Genomic DNA, 24,415 nt, shown 5'->3' with positions numbered 1-24,415 from the left:
AAGCTGGGCCGGTCTAAGGCATAAAATCCCAGAGCCGAAAATGAGACAAAAAAATCCCTCTCGGGCCCCACATCAGACTGTTTGGGAGTATTGGTAAGAATAGACAGACTGACAGCACGGGAACTCGAGTCAGGATCGTTATCTTGAACCCTGCAACAATATGAAGAAAGTGTTTTTATTTGTTTCTTTCGTATTCATTTCGGACGGTAAGTTGATTTTGGTTTATTTCTTCAGTCCTTTCGGTTTCATGTTTTTATATCTTGCGCATGAATATAACCAGCAGAAGAAGCGAAGTACAATTTCGAATATTAGTTCAAATCGTGTATTTATAAAGTCAGAAAAAGTTCAACCAAAAGCGCAAAGTCTGTGATTCAAAACAGATGCGTGAACGCGAAGGAATGTGTGCTGCCCCTCTTTGTGATAGGCTACTGATCCTGAAATATTCAAATGAGGAAGAAAACTATTTACTTAAACTTAGGCCCCGTTTACACGATGGGAAAACGCAGATATTTCCCTGCGTTTTGGCCTGTCATTTACACGAAAACGCCATTTTTATCCCTGAAAACGGTTATTTCTAAAAACTCCGGCCAAAGTGGAGATTTCTGAAAACGCCGGTTATGTGTTGCCGTGTCAACTGGGAGAAACGGGGTTTTAGGTTCTCAAACGTCACATTATGCGCCAGAAAATGCTTAACGTCACGTGAGCGCCCTATGTTTAGAGTTTGTTTGGGTAACGTTACTGTTTGATCATGGATGCTGTTAAAGGCCATGGTGCAGGTTTTTTTTTTTTTTTTTTTTTACACTTTTCTAGTTGGTAATAAACATTTAAACAGTTATCCATTGTATTTGATGTTGTAAAGTATTACAAAAAAGAAATATAATAAGGAAAAGTAGGTGATATTTTAGCGGTTAGCGATGATTCTTATTTCTCCCGCATGCATTCCATGACGTCACATGAGGCACTAGCTAGCAGACGAAAGCCCGCCATTGAGAGAGAGTGAGACGAGTAGTGAGAGTAGCAGCTAGTGAAAGAGTGACAGTGTCAGATATATAAGTAAATAGACAGATATAGAGATAGATAGATAGACAGACAGACAGATAGATAGATAGATAGATAGAATAACATAACATAGATAGATAGTGAGAGATAGCATAGCATAGCATAACAGATAGCTTAGAGAAAGAGTAGATAATAAATAGATAAAATGGTGTATCGCTGTGTTTGTGCCGGGTGCAAGAACTCCAGCAAAACTGGACATGGGGTCCATTGTTTCCCTAAGGACAAAGGGATCTTCCGAAGCTGGGTGCAATTTGTCAAGATTAGGCGGGCAGATTTTTCAGCTAGCTCTGTCACCGCCTACTCGAGAATATGCAGCGCGCATTTCAACGAGGAGGATTACCACTCAGGGGACGCCAAGATGGTCGCACTTGGTTTAAAGAATGAGAAAATTCCTACCGCCGTGCCGTCTGTGAATCCAAACCTCTCTGCTTGCCCTGTCCCGAGGTCAAGAGACACCACCGTCTGCCGCAAGCGAGCTATTGCCACGGTAAGCATCATGCTAACGTTAATGTTTACAAGTTGCGTGTTAGCTAGCTCTGTGTGTATGTTCCCTTTGACACAGCCTCCACTACAAACAAGATCACTCAGACGTTAGAAGAGCATATTTTGTGATTCACGAATATGAGCCAAAACCAAATTGCCCTGTAGTAAATGTCCATATCGTCATGAAAGCTTCATGGCTAGTGTTTGGATCAGTGGTGATGATCATCAAGCGGCTTTCACAATAGTGTGTTTGCGTTTTGTGTTAGTCTGCTACGGTTCTCTTTCACATATATTTGACCGTGACCGTGTCGACAGGGCTGTAGTGGAGACTAAACGCAAGTAAACGCAGTTTACCCACCGCTGAAATGTCAGAAACAGTTTATCCACTTCTCACTTCAGAGTTTAGCTACCTCTCAGTAAATTCACTACCTCATAGAGTTTATGGACCACATGTACTCTAGACATCTATTACCACTAGTATTGGTGTAAACATTTAACAGTAACCTTCAACATCATCAAATATGTTCTGAATGTCTTTTATGTATTTTTTAAAACATTGAGTAGCGCATATCAGGGTCCACTGTACTGTAATCTAAGTTTTTTCTCTTGTGTACCCTCTTAGCCTTTTTCTCACCCACTCACACTGTTTTGATTTTGGTACAGCTGTGCCATAGGTTATTGTTTCCACTGGGAAACTAGTTGTAGCACACACGTCCCAATTTATTGATGAACTTATGCAATGACTGGGAATATTTACTTATCGTCTTGGCATTTCAAAGATGATAAGTAAATAATTCTTAGTACTTCCAAGTTGAAAATAAATGATTAAATGTTTCCATGTACCCCTGCAATGTGCTTGTGTACCCTTGGTTGCTAATCACTGATCTAAGTATTCATAGTGTACCCACCTCTTATTTCACCACTACACCCTTGCATTTCGCTGACCCTTTTTTTATATTTGTTTTCGCAAGATGTTGACAGACGTCTCACAGCAGGAGACCGTGGACAGTGTAGACACTGTGGAGAGTGTCGATACTGGGGATCAGCCCTTGCCCTCCTCCACTTCTGACGCTGAGACACAGTGTTATCTGAAGCCCCCCCGATGGTCTCACGATAAATCTTGGGTATTTTAAGGGGTAGATATTCTGTCTAAAACATTGCCAGTATCTATGCAAGCAGGACATTTCCATACACATTGATTAAATTAAAACATAGCCACTTAGATTTGCCATAATTGTCACATGTCTGGGTATGTTTACTGCCTCTCCACAGCTGTGCAGGTTAACCTGAAGCCCAAGATGGTCAGTGTGGGCACACAGACGTCATTTAGCCCACAAACCTCCACTCCCCTCGCTAGTCCAGAACAGACAGATGAAGATGATAATGCCTCTGTCATCAGTGAATTATCATGGGCGCCCGAAGAGCCGATGCATGAGGAGGATGAGGAGGACTTGTTTGATGAGGAGCCACCTTACACTTGTGACCCCCACCACAAGTGAGATAATTTAAAACCAATATATACCATTTTGAATGCTCTTTTTTTTTGTGTGTACTGTAGTTTGAATGACAGTGGCAATGATCTTTATACAGCATTATTATTATTATTATGTCTACAGGTTATGCAACATCATTGATGAAGGCCCTTCGGGAAAGCTACACCAAATCACCTGCAGCTCTTCGAGAGGTTAGTGCCAATTTGTCCTCCGATGCACCCGCCCCCATCGCCAAATCCTTCGAACAGGTTCCTAAGGAGGAGGTCGTCAGCCTCTACCTAGCCCGGCAGTCACGCTACAAAAAAAAACTAATTTCACTTTTTTTTTCTTTTCTTTTTTTCACAGACAAGTCCAATGATTTAGCTGTAAGTATTTATCTTTTTTTCCTTCTGTCCCTGTCCTCTCATTTGGTGGTGGTTTCCTGCATGCTGCATGTTTTGTTTTTTCTTTGTGTGCTGTTGCTTTGGTTTTACTTTGCACAAAATTACTTTTTTTCGTCTTTGTGGCAATAATTGTCGCTGTACCCCATTCAAGGGGTCCTGCATGCTGCATGTCTGCTTCTCTGTCTGTTATTTGCATGGAATTTGTTGTATGTAATTAAAAATAATTTACCAATCATTTTACCTGTGCCTTGTCAACCTCTGTGTGCGGTGTTGTCTGGGCTCACTGTGTGTCTGCTTCATGTGCTTTTGCATGCGTCACTGTGTGTGCGTGTGTGTGTGTGTGGGGTGGGGGGCTCACTGTGTGTCTGCTTGATGTGCTTTTGCATGCATCACTGTGTGTGTGTGTGTGTGTGTGTGTGTGTGTGTGTGTGTGTGTGAAAGAGAAAGATCAGTTGACCCTCAGGTAAGACCACAATATTGCAGGCAAAAGAAACAATGTGCAAACGTTTCAGTTCTAGCCCTTCATCAGTGTTCCTTGTAGGTTTTGTGCCTAACCATTTTTTTTTATATAGATTTGTTTACTTCCAACCTGTGTCTTTGTTCAGTAAATGTTTAAATGTTCAGTAACCATTACAAGAAATGCCAAATAAACAGTTTTTTCTTATCAAAATCCGTGTGTTCTGTGTACTTTATAACATTTTAAGGGTAATTGGGTGATCACAACAGAATAAGCAATTATTTTTATTCATTTTCATCCAAACGAGGCCATTGAACGCCCTGATAGGTCTGGTCACCACTTTGGAATTTTTGTCTGATGGTTGAAACCACACAAGAGGGTATAGGCTTCCTTATACTCCTGCCTAAAACTCCATAAGCCCAGCGTATAGCCTGTCTGTACGCAGTGTACCGGTATTGCCTAGGAATAAGTAGGAAAGATTTTTAAGTTTAAAACTCTGTAAGTAAGTTGTAAACGTCATTTTAAGCCTGTCTCTTATGCATGTTTATTGTGTATGCAACACATCTCCTGACACCAATTAGCTGTTGTTCAAAGGACTCAGTGTAAAAAGATTGGTAAAGTAAACATAAACCATGAACATACTCGTGCGTGCTGGCTTGAAGGGGACCATGATCCTGCCTGAAGTGTGAGTATGCTATGTGTAGCACAAACGGATTCAGGCAGCATGCCTCAAATCCAGGATGCTGCGTAAGGCACGTTACATCTGCTTAGCACTATCAACAATAATCACACTGAAGACATGACCAGCCTACTCGGCGTCAGATACGTTTGCAAACAACATTTTCACCGGAGAAAGAGGTAAAAGCTTATAAATAAACACTAGGTGATTATTCAATGTAATTATTAAATGTAATATGCCTTCTATTTATAGATCGTCTGACTAAGTTTACTTATCTGAGCCAACGACATAATCACTCTCACTAGATATAAAGAGAACGTTGACTTTCACTCGATGCTATTCACTGAACGCAAAAAGAAGTTTGTTGTATGCACTGCTGTTCATAGACTACTATCTCCAGCAGTCATTGCTGGGTTTCTAAATGGTAGCAACTCTCCAGTCATTCTCCTCTAACCATGCATTTATTTGTCTTTGACGGCCATCGGCTCTCGGTATTTCCTCATTCGCCCTCTCACGTCTAAACGGTTCGAAATTATATGGCTGTGGGCCATCATAAATGTTAACTGTGGGTCTTGCCACCTCTTCCTCATCCCAGTTAGACGCCATAGTCAGTGTTAGAACTAGTTCTAGTAGCTGAGCAAGGCTGAGGAGGCTACGTTCCACCACGGCTGCCTCATGTGACGTCATCGCCGAATTGCGTAAAAAATAACCGTTACTAACCAAAAACTACAAAAACTGGACTTTAACACCATTTTGGAGACATTTCTAACTTTATATACATATCTTGACTGCTTTATGTACCCATTAATCGACAGTGGTGTTTAACCTGCACCATGGCCTTTAAGGTTGTACTCATTTTTACGTTTGTGCAAACGCTTTTGCTATGCTTGCATTTGCAAACACAAACGAACCTCGCGCCATGTCTGTGTTGTTTTGAAAGGAACAGGAAGTTGCTCGATTTTGAGGATTCTGATTGGCTTGCATGGCTTTATCCTTCTCCCTACACTGCCGCCCATAGGTTAATTTGGCATAGTGTCCATCGTGTCAACGGGGTTAAAACTTCAACAAGCCTGTCTCCGCCCATTATGACGCTTTCAAGGTGTAGTGTAGGGAAATATGAGCGCGGTGTATTTTATTTTGAAAATTAAACGGATCTTTTATTTTGTTTCTGGCTGTTCTGTTTTGTCACTCGACTTCCTGTCCTGCGTACTCTGCTCTGTAGTGCTGCGGAGCGCTCCGGCATCCAGCAAAAATAGAAGCTCTGCGTATCTGGTCCGGAGGGCTGCGGATCGCCGGAGTCGGAACGCAGCTGTAACGCATTCAGTGGAAATACACTCATTGACTTTAATGGAAACATCTCGGTTACGTATGTAACCTTGGTTCCCTGAATAGGGAACGAGATGCTGCGGTGACGTCACCACGTATGGGAACACCTTCGGTGTGACGAATGTCTGAAGCCCTATACCATCCCGCCAATCCTATTGGCCAAATAGCGCGTGGCACCGCCCAGCATGCGTAGGCATATATATACCTGGTGCCGCGCGCCATTTACCTCAGATTTCATGACGAGAAGAGAAGAAAGCTATCAAGGTACGGCACGGCCAGAACCGCAGCATCTCGTTCCCTATTCAGGGAACCAAGGTTACATACGTAACCGAGATGTTCCCTTTCATAGGTCACTTCGATGCTGCGGTGACGTCACCACGTATGGGAACGCTATACCATCACGCCTGACGTACCTGATAGCTTGGATCCAAGGAAGCATCTGCTCAAGCGGAGAGAACCCGGGAGCCAGGAGCCATCCTCACATCCAGACTGTAAGACCTGATAAAAGTGCTCGGTGAGGACCAGCCTGCCGCAGCACAGATATCATCCATAGAAGATCCACTGAGAAAGGCTTGAGAAGAAGCCACTGCTCTCGTGGAATGACCTTTTACTCCTAAGGGCGAAGCGAGCCCGCGCGCCTCATAGGCCAAGGAAATAGCCTCCACCAGCCAATGGGACATGCGCTGTTTCGTAACTGCATGGCCCTTATTCTTATGTCCAAACAGACAAACAGCTGGTCAGACTCACGCCATGGGGCAGTGCGATCCACATAAGTCTTCAACGCCCTCACAGGGCAAAGACTTAGATCTCCAGACTCTGTCGCAGCAGGAGAAAAGGCCTCCAGGACCACCTGCTGAAAATGAAAAGGATTAGACGCGACCTTAGGAACATAATTAGGCCTAGGTCGCAACAACACTTTCACAGAGCCTGGTGCAAACTCCATGCACGAGGGTGAGACAGAGAGAGCCTGTAAATCCCCAACTCTTTTAAGGGAGGATAAAGCCATGAGAAGAAGTGTCTTCAGAGACAGGAGCTTATCCGATACCGTTTCCAGGGGCTCAAATGGATGCCCTGACAAACCCAGTAACACAATGGATAAATCCCATGAAGGAACTCGCACAGGGCGGAAAGGCCTCAACCGTCGCGCACCCTGTATAAAGCGAGAAACCAGTGGATGACGACCCACTGAAACACCACCTATATGCTCATGGTGAGCTGAGATAGCTGCCACATAAACCTTCAGGGTGGCTGGTGTCAATCCCTCCGAAAAACGGTCTTGAAGAAACTCCAGTACTGAAGCCACAGGGCAGTAAACTGGATCCACATCATGAGTTTCACACCATGTCATAAACAGTTTCCACTTGAAAGCATATAAGCGTCTCGTAGAAACTGCTCTAGAGTTCAGTATAGTCTCGGTAGTTTCAGCAGAAAGACCGGGACATATCAACTCACTCCGCTCAGAGGCCACGCCCACAGGTTCCACAGATCTGGCCTGGGATGCCAGATCCGTCCCTGTGCTTGCGATAATAAATCCCGTCTGAGGGGAATCTCCACCGGAGAGCCCGCTAACAGATTGATGAGATCCGCAAACCACGGCTGTGTGTGCCATCGCGGAGCCACCAGCAACAGCTGTCCCACTCTGTCCCGCCGTATTCTGCATAATACCGCTGGGACCAGCCGAATCGGAGGAAACGCATACAAGCTGGTCCTGGGCCAGCTGTGAGCTAGCGCATCCAGACCCAGGGGTGATGGAGGGCTTAGGGAGAACCATAGCGGGCAATGCGTAGTCGTGCTCGACGCGAATAAAACCACTTCCGCTTCCCCGAAAATATGCCATAGGTGATTCACCGTTTGGGGGTGTAATCTCCATTCCCCTTGTTCCAGAGTCTGCCTGGATAATAAATCCGCTCCGAAGTTCAGTCGTCCGGGGATGTGAACAGCCCGGATCGACAGAAATTTGTCGTGAGACCAAAGAAGGATCCGCCTCGCCAGTCTGCACAGAGGGCGAGAACGTAATCCTCCCTGATGGTTCAGATAAGCCACGACCGCAGTGTTGTCCGTTCTGAGAAGCACATGACGGCCGGTCAGTAGACTCGAAAAATACTGGAGAGCCAGAAAAACCGCCAGTAATTCCAATTTGTTTATGTGCCAGCTGCGTTGTGCCGCTGTCCACACTCCGTGGGCTGGGCGCCCCTGACAAACAGCTCCCCACCCGGTCAAAGACGCGTCTGTCGTGACAGTCTCTCGGGAAGCACAAATTCCCAGCCGAACCCCGGTGAGGAGAAATTCGGCTGATGTCCATTGTTTTAACGACATCACACACCTCCGCGTCACCGAGATCGTTCGATGCGGAGAACAACGGGGTGAAATATTCTGTCGTTTCGTCCACCACTGAAACGGGCGCATGTAAAGCAAACCCAGATGAATCACGGGAAGCGCCGCCGCCATTAGACCTAGTAGTCTGAGGCACAGTCTCACTGTCACTGTGTGACCCGCCCTGAAGTGCTGAACGCATGACGTAATCGACTGAGCGCGCGGGACAGAAAGCTTTGCTGTCATCGCGCGAGAGTCCAAATCTACTCCCAGAAAGGTAATCCGTTGAGAGGGGATTAATACACTTTTCTGGAAGTTTGTGCGTAAACCCAGGCTGTGTAAATGATTTAGCACAATATCTCGATGAGAGTGTGCTTGAGTCTGAGATTGCGCTAACACCAGCCAGTCGTCCAGATAGTTTAACACACGGACGCCCCGGAGCCGCAACGGGGCCAGAGCTGCGTCCATGCATTTTGAGAATGTACGGGGAGCTAGCGCTAAGCCAAAGGGAAGAACGCGGTACTGATACGCTTTGCCCTCCAAAGCGAATCTGAGGAACTTCCGGTGTCTCTCGATGATCTGAATATGAAAATAAGCATCCTTCAGATCGATCGTGACAAACCAGTCGTTTGGTTGAATCTGAGACAAAATAGATTTTACCGTCAACATCTTGAATTTGCTCGACCTGAGTGCAAGATTTAGACGGCGTAAATCCAGAATGGGTCGTAATCCGCCGTCCTTTTTTGGTACCACAAAATAACGGCTGTAAAACCCTGACTCCATCTGAGAGGGGTGTACTTCTTCTATAGCCCCTTTGCTCAGTAGAGCTAACATTTCCTGTCTCAGCACCGCCATGTCCATCGGTTTCATCACCGTGGAGAGAATTCCGCGGAAAGGGGGCGGGCCTTTCCGAAACTGAATGGTGTATCCGTGACAAATTGTGCGTAACACCCATTGAGAAATGCCGGGCAAGCGTTCCCACGCGGCCCGAAACAATATTAGCGTTTTTTTTTTTTTTTTTTGTGTATAATCCTGAAGCGTATCCACGGCAGGATTTAATCCAACAAGATAAACATTGGGCCACGCTGCTAGCGAGAACGCGGCAGCTGTGTGAGCCGTCATACACTGGCCATCTTTGCCAGCCTCCGCGCCGTCCCTCAAACTCTGAAGGCTGGATTGTGCAGAGTGTCTGAGGGGGCGCGCGAATGAGAGCTCAGTTCAATGACGCTCGAGGTGCCTTTGCTGCGAGACAGTCAATGTTAGAGAACATGAAGGAAAACGCATGCATCAAACTCGCTGCGTTTCGTTGTGTATAATCCTGAAGCGTATCCACGGCAGGATGTAATCCAACAAGATAAACATTGGGCCACGCTGCTAGCGAGAACGCGGCAGCTGTGCGAGCCGTCATACACTGGCCATCTTTGCCAGCCTCCGCGCCGTCCCTCAAACTCTGAAGGCTGGATTGTGCAGAGTGTCTGAGGGGGCGCGCGAATGATAGCTCCGTTCAATGACGCTCGAGGTGCCTTTGCTGCGAGACAGTCAATGTTAGAGAACATGAAGGAAATGCATGCATCAAACTCGCTGCGTTTCGTTGTGTATAATCCTGAAGCGTATCCACGGCAGGATTTAATCCAACAAGATGAACATCGGGCCACGCCGCTAGCGAGAACGCGGCGGCTGTGTGAACCGTATACACTGGCCATCTTTGCCAGCCTCCGCGCCGTCCCTCAAACTCTGAAGACTGGATTGTGCAGAGTGTCTGAGGGGGCGCGCGAATGATAGCTCAGTTAAATGACGCTCGAGGAGCCTTTGCTGCGAGACAGTCAAATGTTAGAGTGTGGAAACTGCAGTGAGAGGCTTAGATGTGCATTAGCAGTCCAACAGCGCTCTCTGGAGGCGGGCACAGTCCTAAGCAAACATGAAGGAAAAATGCATGCGTCACATTCGCTGCGTTTCGTTGTGTATAATCCTGAAGCGTATCCACGGCAGGATTTAATCCAACAAGATAAACATCGGGCCACGCCGCTAGCGAGAACGCGGTGGCTGTGTGAACCGTCATACGCTGGCCATCTTTGCCAGCCTCCGCGCCGTCCCTCAAACTCTGAAGACTGGATTGTGCAGAGTGTCTGAAGGGGCGCGCGAATGATAGCTCAGTTCAATGACGCTCGAGGTGCCCTTGCTGCGAGACAGTCAAAGTTAGAGTATGGGGACTGCAGTGAGAGGGTAGATGTGCATTAGCAGTCTAACAGCACTCTCAGTGAAGGGCATAGTCCCTGGCATATTAACATGAAGAAAAGCGTGTGCGTCAAACTCGCTGCGTTTCGTTGTATATAATCCTGAAGCGTATCCACGGCAGGATTCAATCCAACAAGATAACATCGGGCCAAGCCGCTAGCGAAAATGCGGCGGCTGTGTGAGCCGTAATCCACCATTTGAAGAGCAAAAACTGTTGATTAACGCGCTCGAGTGGGGGAGAGCGAGCACATGGAACTCCAGTGCATCACTGTATTCATATTCAAGCCGCACATATCGCCCCTAACCAACACCTCGTGCGGGGCCTCGGCGACCGCAGAAGCGAAACGGTGGGGGTTAGATGCGAGGCGACTTAAGAAATACACTCCAGAGCGCGGATACTTCCTAATGGCGTTAGTGCACAGGGGAAGTGTATGCATATTTTACTGTAGCCATAGGCTATCAAGGAGAGAACCTGTAGAGAGGCTGCAACGAACCTCTCATAAGTGCCTCCTCGTGATAACCCATCATACGGCTCCTACCTTTCGTTGACTCATCGCGTCCGCGGAGAGGAGTATACTGCTCGTAGATGATCGCTGAGAACGCGAGATAATAGGGCACAGAAGATTCGCTTCGTACTGAAGGAATGAAAATCTGAGGAAATGGCGCGCGGCACCAGGTATATATATGCCTACGCATGCTGGGCGGTGCCACGCGCTATTTGGCCAATAGGATTGGCGGGATGGTATAGGGCTTCAGACATTCGTCACACCGAAGGTGTTCCCATACGTGGTGACGTCACCGCAGCATCGAAGTGACCTATGAAAGGGAACCTATTGACTCCGCCGCCGTGACGGAGCCGTAACGCAGCCGTTACGCATTTGGTGGAAATTGGGGGTCAGGTTCATGTGTTGTATTGTGCAACTTTTGGATGGGTTTATGAATTGATAAATAAAAATGGGCTCTTAATAATGATAAACAGAAAATTATATATTGCATATAAAATTATATTAAAGTATGAACTAACTTGTGCAATACAGTGAATATTCTTACAATACCATAAAAATGTGCTGTCCCAATTCGCCAAATATTGTATCCCAATAATTATAATTATTATTATTTTATTTATTTTTTGGCTCTGTTTACAGAAAAGATAACATTGTTTGCTCCCAATCACCCCTCATTCACCTATTATATATCCTACATCCAGGGACAGAAGTTTCACATCACATAATTTGCATAGGTGACAGTGCATGGGCCATTCCACCGAATGGGTGCCATTTGCTTCAAAACTCTTCCAAAAAAAAAAAAAAATCTCTGTAGATAGAAGGCCAAAACTTTGAGAAAAAGATGTATTTTCAAATGTATCTAGATTAATATAGATGTAATAATATTTACATAAATAAATCAGATGACACTAATCATTACTGTTACTTTTACTATATATGATTATAGGATACATGAGTAACTGAGTAACAGGACTGGAAGTAACAAGATTGAGCAAATACATATGATATACATGGAGTGCAAGCTGATATTATGAGGATACTCAGCAAATTACAGTCATTCACAAAATTTTTTTTTTTTTTAAATAAACAAGTAACGTCTAAGAAATAATTTAGGTAACAGGACAGTATATCATAATGACGCACCCAGCCACTTTTACAATATCATCAAATATACAGAAAAAAAAGACCACATGCCTTAAGTCAGTGGTTCTCAAAATTTTACATCGAGTACCACTTCAGAAAATATTTGGATCTCCAAGTAACACCATAATTATCAACATTAAAATACAGTAGTGTAGTAGGCCTAGCTATTCAGATACAGCTCTGCACAGTTAAAAATGAGGCAGTTTTATTCCAAATAAGAATATTCATTGTTGTCAGCCACTTTAACTTTGTAAATACAGTTTGAACATTAACACTGCACTGTGCTTACAAACAGGTCAATAAAAAAAATGTATTAAATGAAATTAAAATGTGCTGTGTTTTAACTTTAATTTATATTTAATTTAGTGATTCCTCTGCATACCACTACAGGACTGAGTGAAAACATGGGGGTACGATTAAAATGTGTATTTTATCAAAAATATTATAGATTTATTTTGAAATGAATGCATTTAAAGCACAGGTGGGATATGGAGGTACACAAAAATGCAAAATAAATATTATTTTAAACATTATATTTCATGTTAAAATGTAGCGTTCGACCCTGGGGACACGTACAAATGCTATACTTTCGGTGTTTTAGGTGGCTTTCAATAATTTAATACATTTTTAAAATTATATATTTTAAATTTGCAGTTACTATAGGTTAATATCCCTTTCACGCATAGTGGTCACTACAGTGGACAGCTATTAAAAAAGCATTTTCTTGAATTTGCACGGGTTTTTATGGCAAAGTTGCACATCAGCCTCTTCATTGGACCCTGGTGCATCACCCTATAAATTGCAACCAAGTGGCAAGCTTTTGTGTTTAAATTTTTTCCCCCTCCAAACCAAGATGGCCAAGGGTCAGTCAGACATGCCAAGTTGCTCCAGAATATCCACCCATTCCTTCTATCCTAGGAGACTCTTGTAGGTAAAAAAATATTGCAGCATAAAACAATATCTAATGAGTCATATCACAGTAAAATTTTCCAAGTTTTGATTTTAGATTGAGAGAAAACTCTGATTAATCACATGTCCACTGTAGTGGACATCATGCATGCAATGGCTATATTTCTACAATTCATAATTATAATGTGAATATTGTTTTTGAAATTTAAAACTTAAAAACTTAATATGCAGACTTTTTCTACTGTAAATAAATGTATTTGTATTATTAGAATGTAATTTTCAATGACATCGAAAAAAAGTCATGTGATTACATAATGTATGACACTTGTAATGCATTACTTTACTTGTTAGATCAAAAAGTAATCAGATTTTATAATGCATGTTATTGTAATGCGTTTTTTTACTAATAACATCAAAAAGTAATCTGATTATGTAATGTGCGTTATTGTAATGTGTTTTTTTACTCATAACATCAAAAAGTAATCTGATTCCGTAATGCATGTTACTTGTAATGCGTTTCTTTACTCGTTACATCAAAAAGTAATCTGATTAGGTAATGCACATTACTTGTATTTAATTACTTGTTAGATCAAAAAGTAATCTGATTAGGTAATGCACATTATTTGTAGTTAATTACTTGTTAGATCAAAAAGTAATCTGATTAGGTAATGCACATTATTTGTAGTTAATTACTTGTTAGATCAAAAAGTAATCTGATTAGGTAATGCATGTTACTTGTAACACATTACTTTACTTGTAACATCAAAAAGTAATCTGAATGGGTTATGCATGTTACTTGTAATGCGTTACCCCCAACATTGATCATTTCAGATGAGATTGAAAAAACGTATCGCTAGGTTTTCTCAGAGGAGGGATATGATAGAAATGTGCATGTCCATCTTGAACATAATCATAATTATCAGCTAATAGGGGTAAATCTCCATACTCTGGTGCACTGGAAGGAGCATCTGAGTGGTTTCCACAGTTGTACCTTGACAGGATGTAGAAAATTCTGATGGAATCACGTCCTCATGTTCTGATATCATAGATATGCGAAGTGCAACTTGTATGAAGTTGTATGAAGCCATTGCAATATTTTGCATTTATATTTTTTGTATATATTTTATAGTTTTCACATTATTTGATATAATTGCATTGATCAGTTTGTTAAATTCACATACTTTATCTGTTTGATTATTGTCTTATATTTAATACAGTATATCTTCAGTTTAAACCAACCGCATGCTGTCCACTCAAGTGGACATCTGAAGATCTTGTTGAAAAATTTGTAAAAAAATAAAATAAAAATCAATTCTTGTTTTTCATGCCCTAAGAGCAATAAAAACACATAGGAAAAATATCCTGACTGAGGTTATCATAATTCATGCATGAAAGGGATATGCAGGACACTTTGCTTAATAATAATATTTATAGTTAATTTTTTTATGCATATTTGTACATATAATGTCCTGGGGACAGAAATGGCACCCATTCAGTGGAATGGCTCTCATATTTGGTCATATGTACTCATTTTGAAAACGTCAAATAAACATTTATATCCATTTTATTTATTCTCTGCTATTTGTTAAAACTCTGTTCCCTGAGCACATCACAATTTCTGTGACATGAAAAGGAGTATACTTAAATGTGTTTGACATTTGTCAAGAATTTGAGCTCTTTAAGAGTGGACTTGAATCTAAAGATTAAAATTGATTGAAATGATTCCAAATTTGATTAGCTTATGCTTCATCAATGGTTCGTCCAGTGAACATTCAAATCAGTATATCTTAATAATTAAGTTTACATTATCTCGTGGCCAAGGAGAATACAAACAAAATGATAATTTATAAGCTACGAGCTAGGTAGCAAAGGATCTGGTATTTAGTTAATTATGGGCAAGGTAACGTGATCAGGGCAAAGTTTGACTTTAAAATACACAACACAAGACAATACTCCTTTATAATCAAACGATAATTTATTGAGCTACTTCTAAGATTACATGGATCTAAAAACTAATAAAACACACACACACATACACACACACACGGAGGATTAACAGAGCTTTGAAGTCCCGACTAGTTTCTTTTACTAGTTCTTAGATTGCACCAAGAAAATCACAAAAGCAGAGACTTGTCTTATTTTTATGTCTTAAAATCAGTTCAGCACCAGCTTTCAGCTGATAGAAGATTTGCTTGTTTATTTGCTTTTGTGCTGAAAGCGGGGGTTCCTTTCCTGGCTGAAGGAGTCCTGGAGCTGTCGATTTGTCGTTTTGACGACGTCTTTGGGATTCCCATGTTGATAATTTCCTTGTGGACTGCAGAAGTCAGTTGCCTTGACTATGGATGGTGAGGCGCTTGAAAGGAGTTTCTTTGCTTGGCTTCAGACTTTGAAGATTTTTGAAGTTTGGTGAAGAACAATGAACAATGAACAATGAAGAACAATGCATTTTCCAAAAAATGCACTTTTTGCATTTTCCAAAAGTGATAACTAAGTGGCTCGGTGACCAGAATGTTGAAATTTTGGGTCCATGGCCTGGAAACTTAATCTTAATCTTAATCCCATTGAGAACTTGTGGTCAATCCTCAAGAGGCGGGTGGACAAACAAAAACCCACTAATTCTGACAAACTCCAAGAAGTGATTATGAAAGAATGGGTTGCTATCAGTCAGGATTTGGCTCAGAAGTTGATTGAGAGCATGCCCAGTCGAATTGCAGAGGTCCTGAAAAAGAAGGGCCAACACTGCAAATACTGACTCTTTGCAGAAATGTCATGTAATTGTTGATAAAAGCCTTCGAAACGTATGAAGTGCTTGTAATTATATTTCAGTACATCACAGAAACAACTGAAACAAAGATCTAAAAGCAGTTTAGCAGCAAACTTTTTGAAAAGTAATATTTATGTAATTCTCAAAACTTTTGGCAACGACTGTACATGTAAATAACCTTATCTATTAAAAGGGGTTATCAAGCATTGATTGAACTCCATCGATTACATAAAACACATAAAGCATATATACGACACAACACATTATTTGGGGAGTATAGTTTTCGCTACTTCTAAGTCTTGAAGGGTTGTCTTTTAGAAAATGTATTGAAATCTTCTTATGCAAGTTTGCGTATTCTCTTGTCTGTAAGGAAAGAGTTGCAGACGCAGGCAAGAGGGTCAACAAGTCATGGGATGCTTGTATAGATCCTGTGTGCTTTTTAATACAAAAGATATTTGTTATTACTGATCAATTTAATTTGATCACTCCTCTTGAGTGGATAACAACACAGGCTGACAGGAAATCAGGATATTGACGTCACATGCAAGTGCTGATTAGTTAAGTTGTTTAGTCCTCGTGGTGACCTGGAGTATTACAGAAAAGGCATTCTTTGTTCATGAGTCACGTTATCACATCCTCAGAGCTTGTAGATTTAAAGGGTGTTCTTTAAATGACTCTCTTCCTGGGTCCCTGCAGCTGGCTGATAGGGACTGGGCCCGTTTGAGAGAGTTGGGTACTGTGTGTGATCACTAGTTGATCATTAGTCAATGTTAAGATTGTAGATGGGAGAAAGAAGACTCCTTTGATTCCTTTTTCGGAAGTAGCTGATTCTGCACGTTATTTAAATGGTTGTTCCATGAGGTCTTACGCATTAAATGATGGTAATAATTCTGGCATATTTCATATTATTCTGTATTATTTTGTGGGCTGTATTAACATCAGTTGGCATCATACTAAATGATTGATTGCAGTAATAATATAGTTGTTTCTGTTTTTCAGGTGTGTTTGGGGACATGGAAAAAGTGTCAGTGAAGGAGGGAGATTCTCTAACTCTACACACTGATATCACTGAAATACAGAGGATATTTTTCTTGATGTGGATGTACGGATCTCAAAACACTATTATCGCTAAAATTGATGGGAAAACGCAGACAGTCTCATTATACGATGTTGATGATGGGAGGTTTGAAGACAGACTGCAACTGGACAATAAGACTGGATCTCTGAACATCAGTGACATCAGAACCAAACACTCTGGAGATTATCATCTAAAGATTATCAGCAACGAGACTTTCCTCAAGACTTTCAGTGTTACTGTCCATGGTGAGAAACTCAGATATTTGTACACTATTTTTTATGTTTTTTATTCCTTACTTCTTGCTCTTGTTTGTTTTCCAGATGTGATTTTTGCCGGGTTAGAAAACAAGAAAGAAGGAGATTCTGTTACTCTAAACGCTGGTGTTACTGATTCACAGAAACAGGATCTAATACAATGGACATTTGGACCTACAAATCCAGACAGGTTTGTAGCTGAAATGAAAATGAAGGTTCATGAGATCACACTGAATTCGGATGATATATTCAGAGGGAGACTACATCTGGAAAACCAGACAGGATCTCTCACCATCAGAGACATCAGAACCTCAGACGCTGGAGTTTATCAGCTGCAGATCTCCAACAGTAAAGAAACACTCTACAAGAGATTCAATGTTTTTGTCGGTACGTAGTTCACATTTAAAGAGTGTTTCCCTCATACTAGAATCCTACATGTTTTTTTTACTTACTCTAATGATCGTCTCTCTTCAGCCGTTCCAGAAACGGGTCTGTCCACTGGTAATATCGTGTTCATTTGTGTCCTGCTGTTTGGTGTTGTATCTCTGGGTGTGATTTATCTGTTCAGATACTCTAAACAGAAAGGTAAGTGTTATCAATAGCTAATATGGCAATAGGGGTGGGCATATAATGGTCTTAGGGGCATATTTACTAAACAGAGCAAAAAGCACTGATGAGAGTGCAAAGTGCAACAATGTGCACATTAAAAAACAGAGGGGGGCCCAGTCAAAATACTGCTCCTTCAGGAACGCGATTTCAACCGTGCCACCTCAGGATTTTAAGCAAAGTGGATTTTGGATGCAGCTTCCAAAAGACCAAAAATGGCTGAATAATATTTTTTTTACATATATATTTGATACGATTAGAACGTTTAGTGTGAAAGTGTTGACGCTATGATGCAAGATCGGTTATTATGATTGGCTGTAACAATTTAAAGAGATATGAGGCTACAATCTTTTTTTGTCCCATTTTACCTGATGACCCATTTTAGCTGACTTCACCTAGTTAATAAATGACACTAATATTAGGCTACTTTTCCCATAGCCAATTAAAGATAAACTAACATGATCTATAATGGTGCAAAATGTATTTACTTCTATTTAAGAATCATGACATTTTATGATATAGTAAACAAGTTGGGAAAATTTCAAATAAAAAAGGAACAAAATTTCAACTGAGGGGGGCCTTCAGTCGGTCTGTGCCCAGGGCACCGCTGTGTCATCATCCATCCCTGTCCACTGCTATTCCAAATAAATTAACATTACTGCAGTTTTTCCTCCTGCAGCATTACTGCCAAAATAGGTTGTAAATGAACTTGTTAGCGTTGCAGTGTGTTTAGTTAAATTTTACAGGATTGCTAAATGGTTAACACTTTTATCTTTGGACATTTATGTACAAGCTTTTTAAATTAAAATTAAATTAAAATTAAATTTATGCATTTAGCAGACACTTTTATCCAAAGCGACTTACAGTGCATTCAGGCTGACTATTTTTGCCTATCATGTGTTCCCGGGGAATCGAACCCCCAACCTTGATAGCACAATGCTCTACCAATTGAGCTACAGGAACACTTTTTCAAGTTCTTCTATGTTAAAACGTTTTACATCTCCATTCACTTGATGTTGAGACAGAAAAGAAGACCGTGTCAGTGTCGGAGGGAAATTCTGTCACGCTAGAACCTGGTGCAGTCGAGACCCAAAGAGACGATGAAGTGCTCTGGATGTTTGGACCTCAAAATACATTCATCGCTCAAATCTACAGAAAGGCTGGTAACATCTCATATGCTGACGATGAGCGATTCAGAGACAAGCTACAGCTGGACCATCAGACTGGAGATCTGACCATCAGCGACATCAGGATCCCAATCTCTGGAGATTATCAGATGAAGATCACCAGCAGTAAACTGAATAAAATTAAGAGACTGACTAAATTGTACGAGGTGATGTTTTTCTAAGTATTTTTTTATTATAATATCCATTATACTACAAATATTACTTTATTCCTTTTAAGCTCTTTAGTAGATGTTAAGTTGTTCATCATTTTCATGTTTCTGTTACATGAAGAGGACACACAAAAAATCACGGAGGGAGAACCTGTCCATCTGCAGACCGGTGTCACTGAACTACAGGAAGATGAAGAGATACAGTGGATGTTTGAAGATGCCATCATAGCCACAGTTAATAGAAAGAGCAGTGAGAACAGTGCCTACAATGTTAACAACGAGAAATTCAAAGGCAGATTGGAGCTGGACGATCGAACTGGAGATCTCACCATCATGAACACTAAAAGCACTGACTCTGGAGTTTATGAACTGTAGATCAAGAGCAGAAATAAAGTCTCCTACAAGAAGTTCAACGTTCTTGCTTGGCGTGAGTAACTCAAAATAATATATTTTCAAACAATAACCAATAAGCTTGATTGTACCATATAGCTAAAAATGTATATCTTATAAAGTACAAATTATAATACAGTTATATTACAGTCGCTGATTTTTTAAACTCAATCCCGGTTTGCAGTGCGTCTAGCAGCATAATGAAACTTCAATCTGCAAATTATCCAAAGAGCGCTTATTTTATTAATACTTGAGCTGTCATTCAAACCCCTTCAGGTTAAGATCACTGTGAATGAGTTCTGCACTATTGACAAAAAAACAAAACAAAAAAACAATTATAATCAGTATTCAATACACTGTATCACTCAGCTGGACATTAACAGTCCTATGTTGCTCTGTGACTTTGTGCAGTGAATATGCTGAAACATACAGTGGGAGATTCTGTCACTCTACAAACTGATGTTTCTGAGCTGAGGAATAAAGACAGGATACTGTGGAAATTTAGCGAAAAAGACATTTTCATAGCTGGAAACAATCAAGCCACCAATCAGACCTTATTCTATGAAGGTCCTGATGGTCGATTCAGAGACCGACTGCAGTTAAACCAGAGAACTGGAGATCTGACCATCAGGAACATCAGCAGAGCTCATTCAGACGTTTATACACTTCAAATCACCAGCGGCAAAAAGAGCACATGCAAGAGATTCATGGTTATTGCTCATGGTGAGTTATGTGATGCCGTAACAATTAAATGTTTAGCTAATATGTTTTGATGAATGCTAACAATCACAATGGTTTTGGGTGAGGAAGTGAATGAATGAAAATGAGCTTTTTAACCGTAGCAGTAAGATTCTCTGTTATACCGTCCATGTTTTTCTCTTTTATGTGGTGCTGGGACAAAATAAAGAGAAGACCGTGTCAGGGTTGGAGGGAGATTCAGTCACGCTGAACGCTGATATTGAAATACAAGAAGATGACCTTGTGCTGTGGATGTTTGGACCTGAAGACTGCCCAATTGCTAAGGGGGAAACAAAGGAAAAGATCTCCACATATGATGATGCTGACGGGAGATTCAGAGGCAAACTGAGTCTGAATTATGAGTCTGGATCTCTGACCATCACAAAAACCAGAACTGAACACTCTGGAGTTTATAAACTACAGGTCATCTGCAGCCGAGAGACCAAATACAAGGCATTCAGACTTACAATCCGTGGTGAGTAACATGGTGATCGAAGTTATTTGGCCTCTGTGTACAAGCAAATTGATCTTAAGAGTTTGCAAAGTTAATAGTATAAACACTTAGTATGAATATAATCGAGGCATACATACACCATATTGTTAATATCACCAGGTTTGGTTGTGTCGCTTCAGTGACACTTAACCCCTTATCGGGTTTCAAACACTATCATCGGTGTTACTTATCTGTTCATGCTAGCCTTCAATGTAGCTGTAACCTTCTGTGATTTCTTTGTTTTCTTGCAGAGAGTGAAAGAAACCCAGACTTTAGGCCTGAGCAGAAAGGGATCCCCCTGGTACAGAAGTGAAACTCGCAACAGAAATAGTAGCTGAGAATAACTGAACGGTTTTAGAGAGCATTGCACATTTTGTATGATGGTACGTACACATAAGTGTTATATACAGTATATCACACAAATATACATATGCATGTGTGTGAATGGATGAATTTTTGTAGAAAATAACTACAGTCCTCAATTTGCTTGCAAATGTACCTTATACAATAAATACTACAGTATATTTCTTGAAAACACTATATTTAAGTGGAATTTTCCATCATCACTATAAGTGATATGCTAATGAGGCTGCTTCAGGTTTTGTTGTTTCTTTTGTTTTCTTTCAAATATCTTGTTTTTTTCTGTCATCGTAAGCTTTTTTTATCCAAAGCGACTTACAGTGCATTCAAGCTATCAATTTTTTTTATCTATCATGTGTTCCCAGGGAATCGAACCCACAACCTTGAACAACGCTTGAAAAGGCAATGCTATACCATTTGAGCTACAGGAACACTTTTTGTTTAATAGCTATAATAGGGTTGTCTTGTTACAAAAAAGTCAGTACCAATACCAATACCTCTGTATGAATTCTGATACTACAGCAAATATATTAATCGTAACTAAACATTTCTTATGTCTTCTTTTGAAAGTGGCTGTACATTGAGGGTACAAATGTTTATGGTGAGAGCATTGTATGTCTCATGCTGTTGATGCTCCCTTTTAAATGATTCTCTGTTTTCAGTAATAACTTCTTTAAAAGAGATTGTACCTTTATTTTAGTTTTATTTTTCTCTTGCAATATTTGACCAGTTTAAATACAACCCGAATTCTGGAAAAGTTGGGACGTTTTTTAAATTTTAATAAAATGAAAACTAAAAGACTTTCAAATCACATGAGCCAATATTTTATTCACAATAGAACATAGATAACATAGCAAATGTTTAAACTGAGAAAGTTTACAATTTTATGCACAAAATGAGCTCATTTCAATTTTGATTTCTGCTACAGGTCTCAAAATAGTTGGGACGGGGCATGTTTACCATGGTGTAGCATCTCCTTTTCTTTTCAAAACAGTTTGAAGACGTCTGGGCATTGAGGCTATGAGTTGCTGGAGTTTTGCTGTTGGAATTTGGTCCCATTCTTGCCCAGTGTTGGGAAGGTTACTTTGGAAATGTAATAGGTTACAGATTACAAGTTACCCTATTTAAAATGTAATAGTAGTGTAACTTTTTTAATTACTTTAATAAAGTAATGTAACTAATTACTTTTGAGTACTTTTTGATTACTTTTATAAATTTCTAATGAATGTTAATTTGCAACTGTTAATCATCTTCAACCATTTTACACCATGCAGGTTTAACCTTACAGTAGTGCTCAATACTGTCAGACTTTCATCATTCTTCATCACCTGAATTAAGATGATCACATTTGAACACATCCACCACACAATCAGACTTTAGTACTGCCTTTTACTTAGAGATTGATCTGAAGTTCAAAGCAGATTTAAAATCAAAAGAAATAGTTTATAGATACTGTTTTTGAATCCAAATCTTTGCATAACTACCGGCATTTAACTGCATCTAACAATGGTTTAATAAAAGCATATACATCAACTCAAATACGGTTATCTAATAAGCATGTGTCCTATTTTGTGTACTAAATGTAATTTTATTAATAAGATTCGGGAGGAGCGCGTCAGATACTTAGCCTAATCAACACAGGTGGACCATAATCAAGTAATCATTCCCATAGTATAAATATCGCTGACTTACCTCTATCCACTGACGGTTTATCAGCATCCCTCCTCCACCCCATCTCCTCACTTCAAGTTCACTTTATAAATAGACGGGGAAGGGGGGGGTACTCTAGGTTCGGGCCATTCCCGAGCTCGGAGCCCTTCCCCGGACAGCACGCCAAATACGCATTCCATACCTCAGCTAATTATATGTAAGCGTGAACTATTGAAACTCCTGAAACATTGGTGTCTTTTTGAAACACTGCTGTCTCTTTGTATATGATATGATGATAGTTTCTCAAAATAAGTAAAAAATGCTCATGAAGTGACTGTTCTAGAGATTAATTTCCATGAGGGGCGGACTGGGGAAAAAAATAGGCTGGGAAATCTCACACTCATACACCCACAACCCATTCTGAAGCATGGACAACCCTATTTTTTTTTTGGACCTGAAATCAAAAAGATTTGAATCCTTAGGTTGGGGACTTAAAACGTAATTAAGAGTTCTCTCCTGAACTGCACCTTCACTTCCATTATACATCTCTCTCATGACTTTAATACTGAAGATTTTTATTTGACTTTTACCATGTTTTGTAAGTACAATTTTGTTTTTTTGGCAAATGAATTACCACTTGTATTTATTTTTACTACAAATTCCATAATTAAACCACGGTTAGTGCCATACCATAGGCTATATTAATTTTCCTAAGGGTTGTGTTTTTGTATCCACTAGCTCCCCCTAAACCTATGATAAAATATGATGATTTGTCTGCTAACTTACTACTGTAACATTACAAAAGATAATAATGACGTCGTTTATACAGTATTTTGAGTGATTGTTAGCAATGTGCTGCTGCTGCTTGACTAAGTAAACAAAGACAAAACTACATTAGCATATTTACAGATGAAACTGACCTGCACCTGAAACCCTGAACAGAAGTGTCGCTTCTCTGCTCCAGCTGTGCGCTACAGTTCACTCCGGTCTCTCTCTCGCATTGATTACTCGGAGTCTGATCCAAACCGTTCGGCGGAGGCGCGGAGAGCGCGCGAGCCCAACCATTGCCAGTCACGACTAACCGATTCATGATTTATTAGAGATTTAATTATCGAATGGCGGATTCGGAAATAATAGCTTTAGTATATTCGGCCTGCAATTATACAATAACAATATTAAAGTAGAAGGCCAAATCGTCTGCCAGGCCACCGGGAATAGTCCCGGTTCTCCCGATGTCCAGTCAGCGCCTGGTTTCCACAGACACGCAGAACGTGCAGGATTCATATTCAGTCTTTTTGCGGCTTAATATTCACAGACATCAGTCCATATCGGGTTTTGATTCAAGTGTACTGACCTACTTTTGATTTATTCGTCCAAAATGTGGCATATTGCGTCCGCGTTATAGGCTGAATTCCATTTTTATGACTGGATTCTACGAATGTGTTTTCCGCGTCTCGGAGATTATGGGCCATATGTCTTAGTGCAATTTGGGAAAGAAATAAGCTGTATGTGGATGTGTGTAAATATTCAAATGTAATCCTCTTTGTAATCGTTACAATTTTCATAAGTAACTGTAATTTAATTACTCATTTTTTTCTTAGTAACTGTAACTGATTACTGTTACATTTATTTTGTAATTAAATTACGTAACGCCGTTACATGTAACTAGTTACTCCCCAACACTGTTCTTGCCTTATATAGATTTCCAGCTGCTGAAGAGTTCGTGGTCGTCTTTGACGTATTTTTCGTTTAATGATGCG

The 24,415-nt window shown here is 40.7% G+C and overlaps 2 protein-coding genes across 2 annotated transcripts in view; both read left to right on the top strand.

The window, feature by feature from the left end:
• Positions 1 to 21,281, top strand: part of LOC132160257 (uncharacterized) — a 75,128-nt gene extending 53,847 nt beyond the window's left edge. Inside the window, exons 7-9 of the mRNA XM_059569997.1 lie at positions 19,826 to 20,137; positions 20,322 to 20,627; positions 20,897 to 21,281. Coding sequence (XP_059425980.1) covers positions 19,826 to 20,137; positions 20,322 to 20,627; positions 20,897 to 20,958 — 680 coding nt within the window. The 3' untranslated portion in view covers positions 20,959 to 21,281. The remainder of the gene's footprint in view (positions 1 to 19,825; positions 20,138 to 20,321; positions 20,628 to 20,896) is intronic.
• Positions 85 to 19,399, top strand: LOC132159257 (uncharacterized). Its single transcript, XM_059568793.1, has 6 exons — positions 85 to 206; positions 16,750 to 17,073; positions 17,149 to 17,469; positions 17,557 to 17,667; positions 18,714 to 18,980; positions 19,146 to 19,399. The coding sequence occupies exons 1-6, from the start codon at positions 161 to 163 to the stop codon at positions 19,397 to 19,399; spliced, it is 1,323 nt and encodes a 440-aa protein (XP_059424776.1). The 5' UTR covers positions 85 to 160.
• Positions 21,282 to 24,415: the final 3,134 nt, after the last annotated feature.

The sequence above is a fragment of the Carassius carassius genome, chromosome 16 (assembly GCF_963082965.1).
Source record: "Carassius carassius chromosome 16, fCarCar2.1, whole genome shotgun sequence".
Lineage (NCBI taxonomy): Eukaryota > Metazoa > Chordata > Actinopteri > Cypriniformes > Cyprinidae > Carassius > Carassius carassius.
This window is presented reverse-complemented; position numbering and strand designations above follow the sequence as displayed.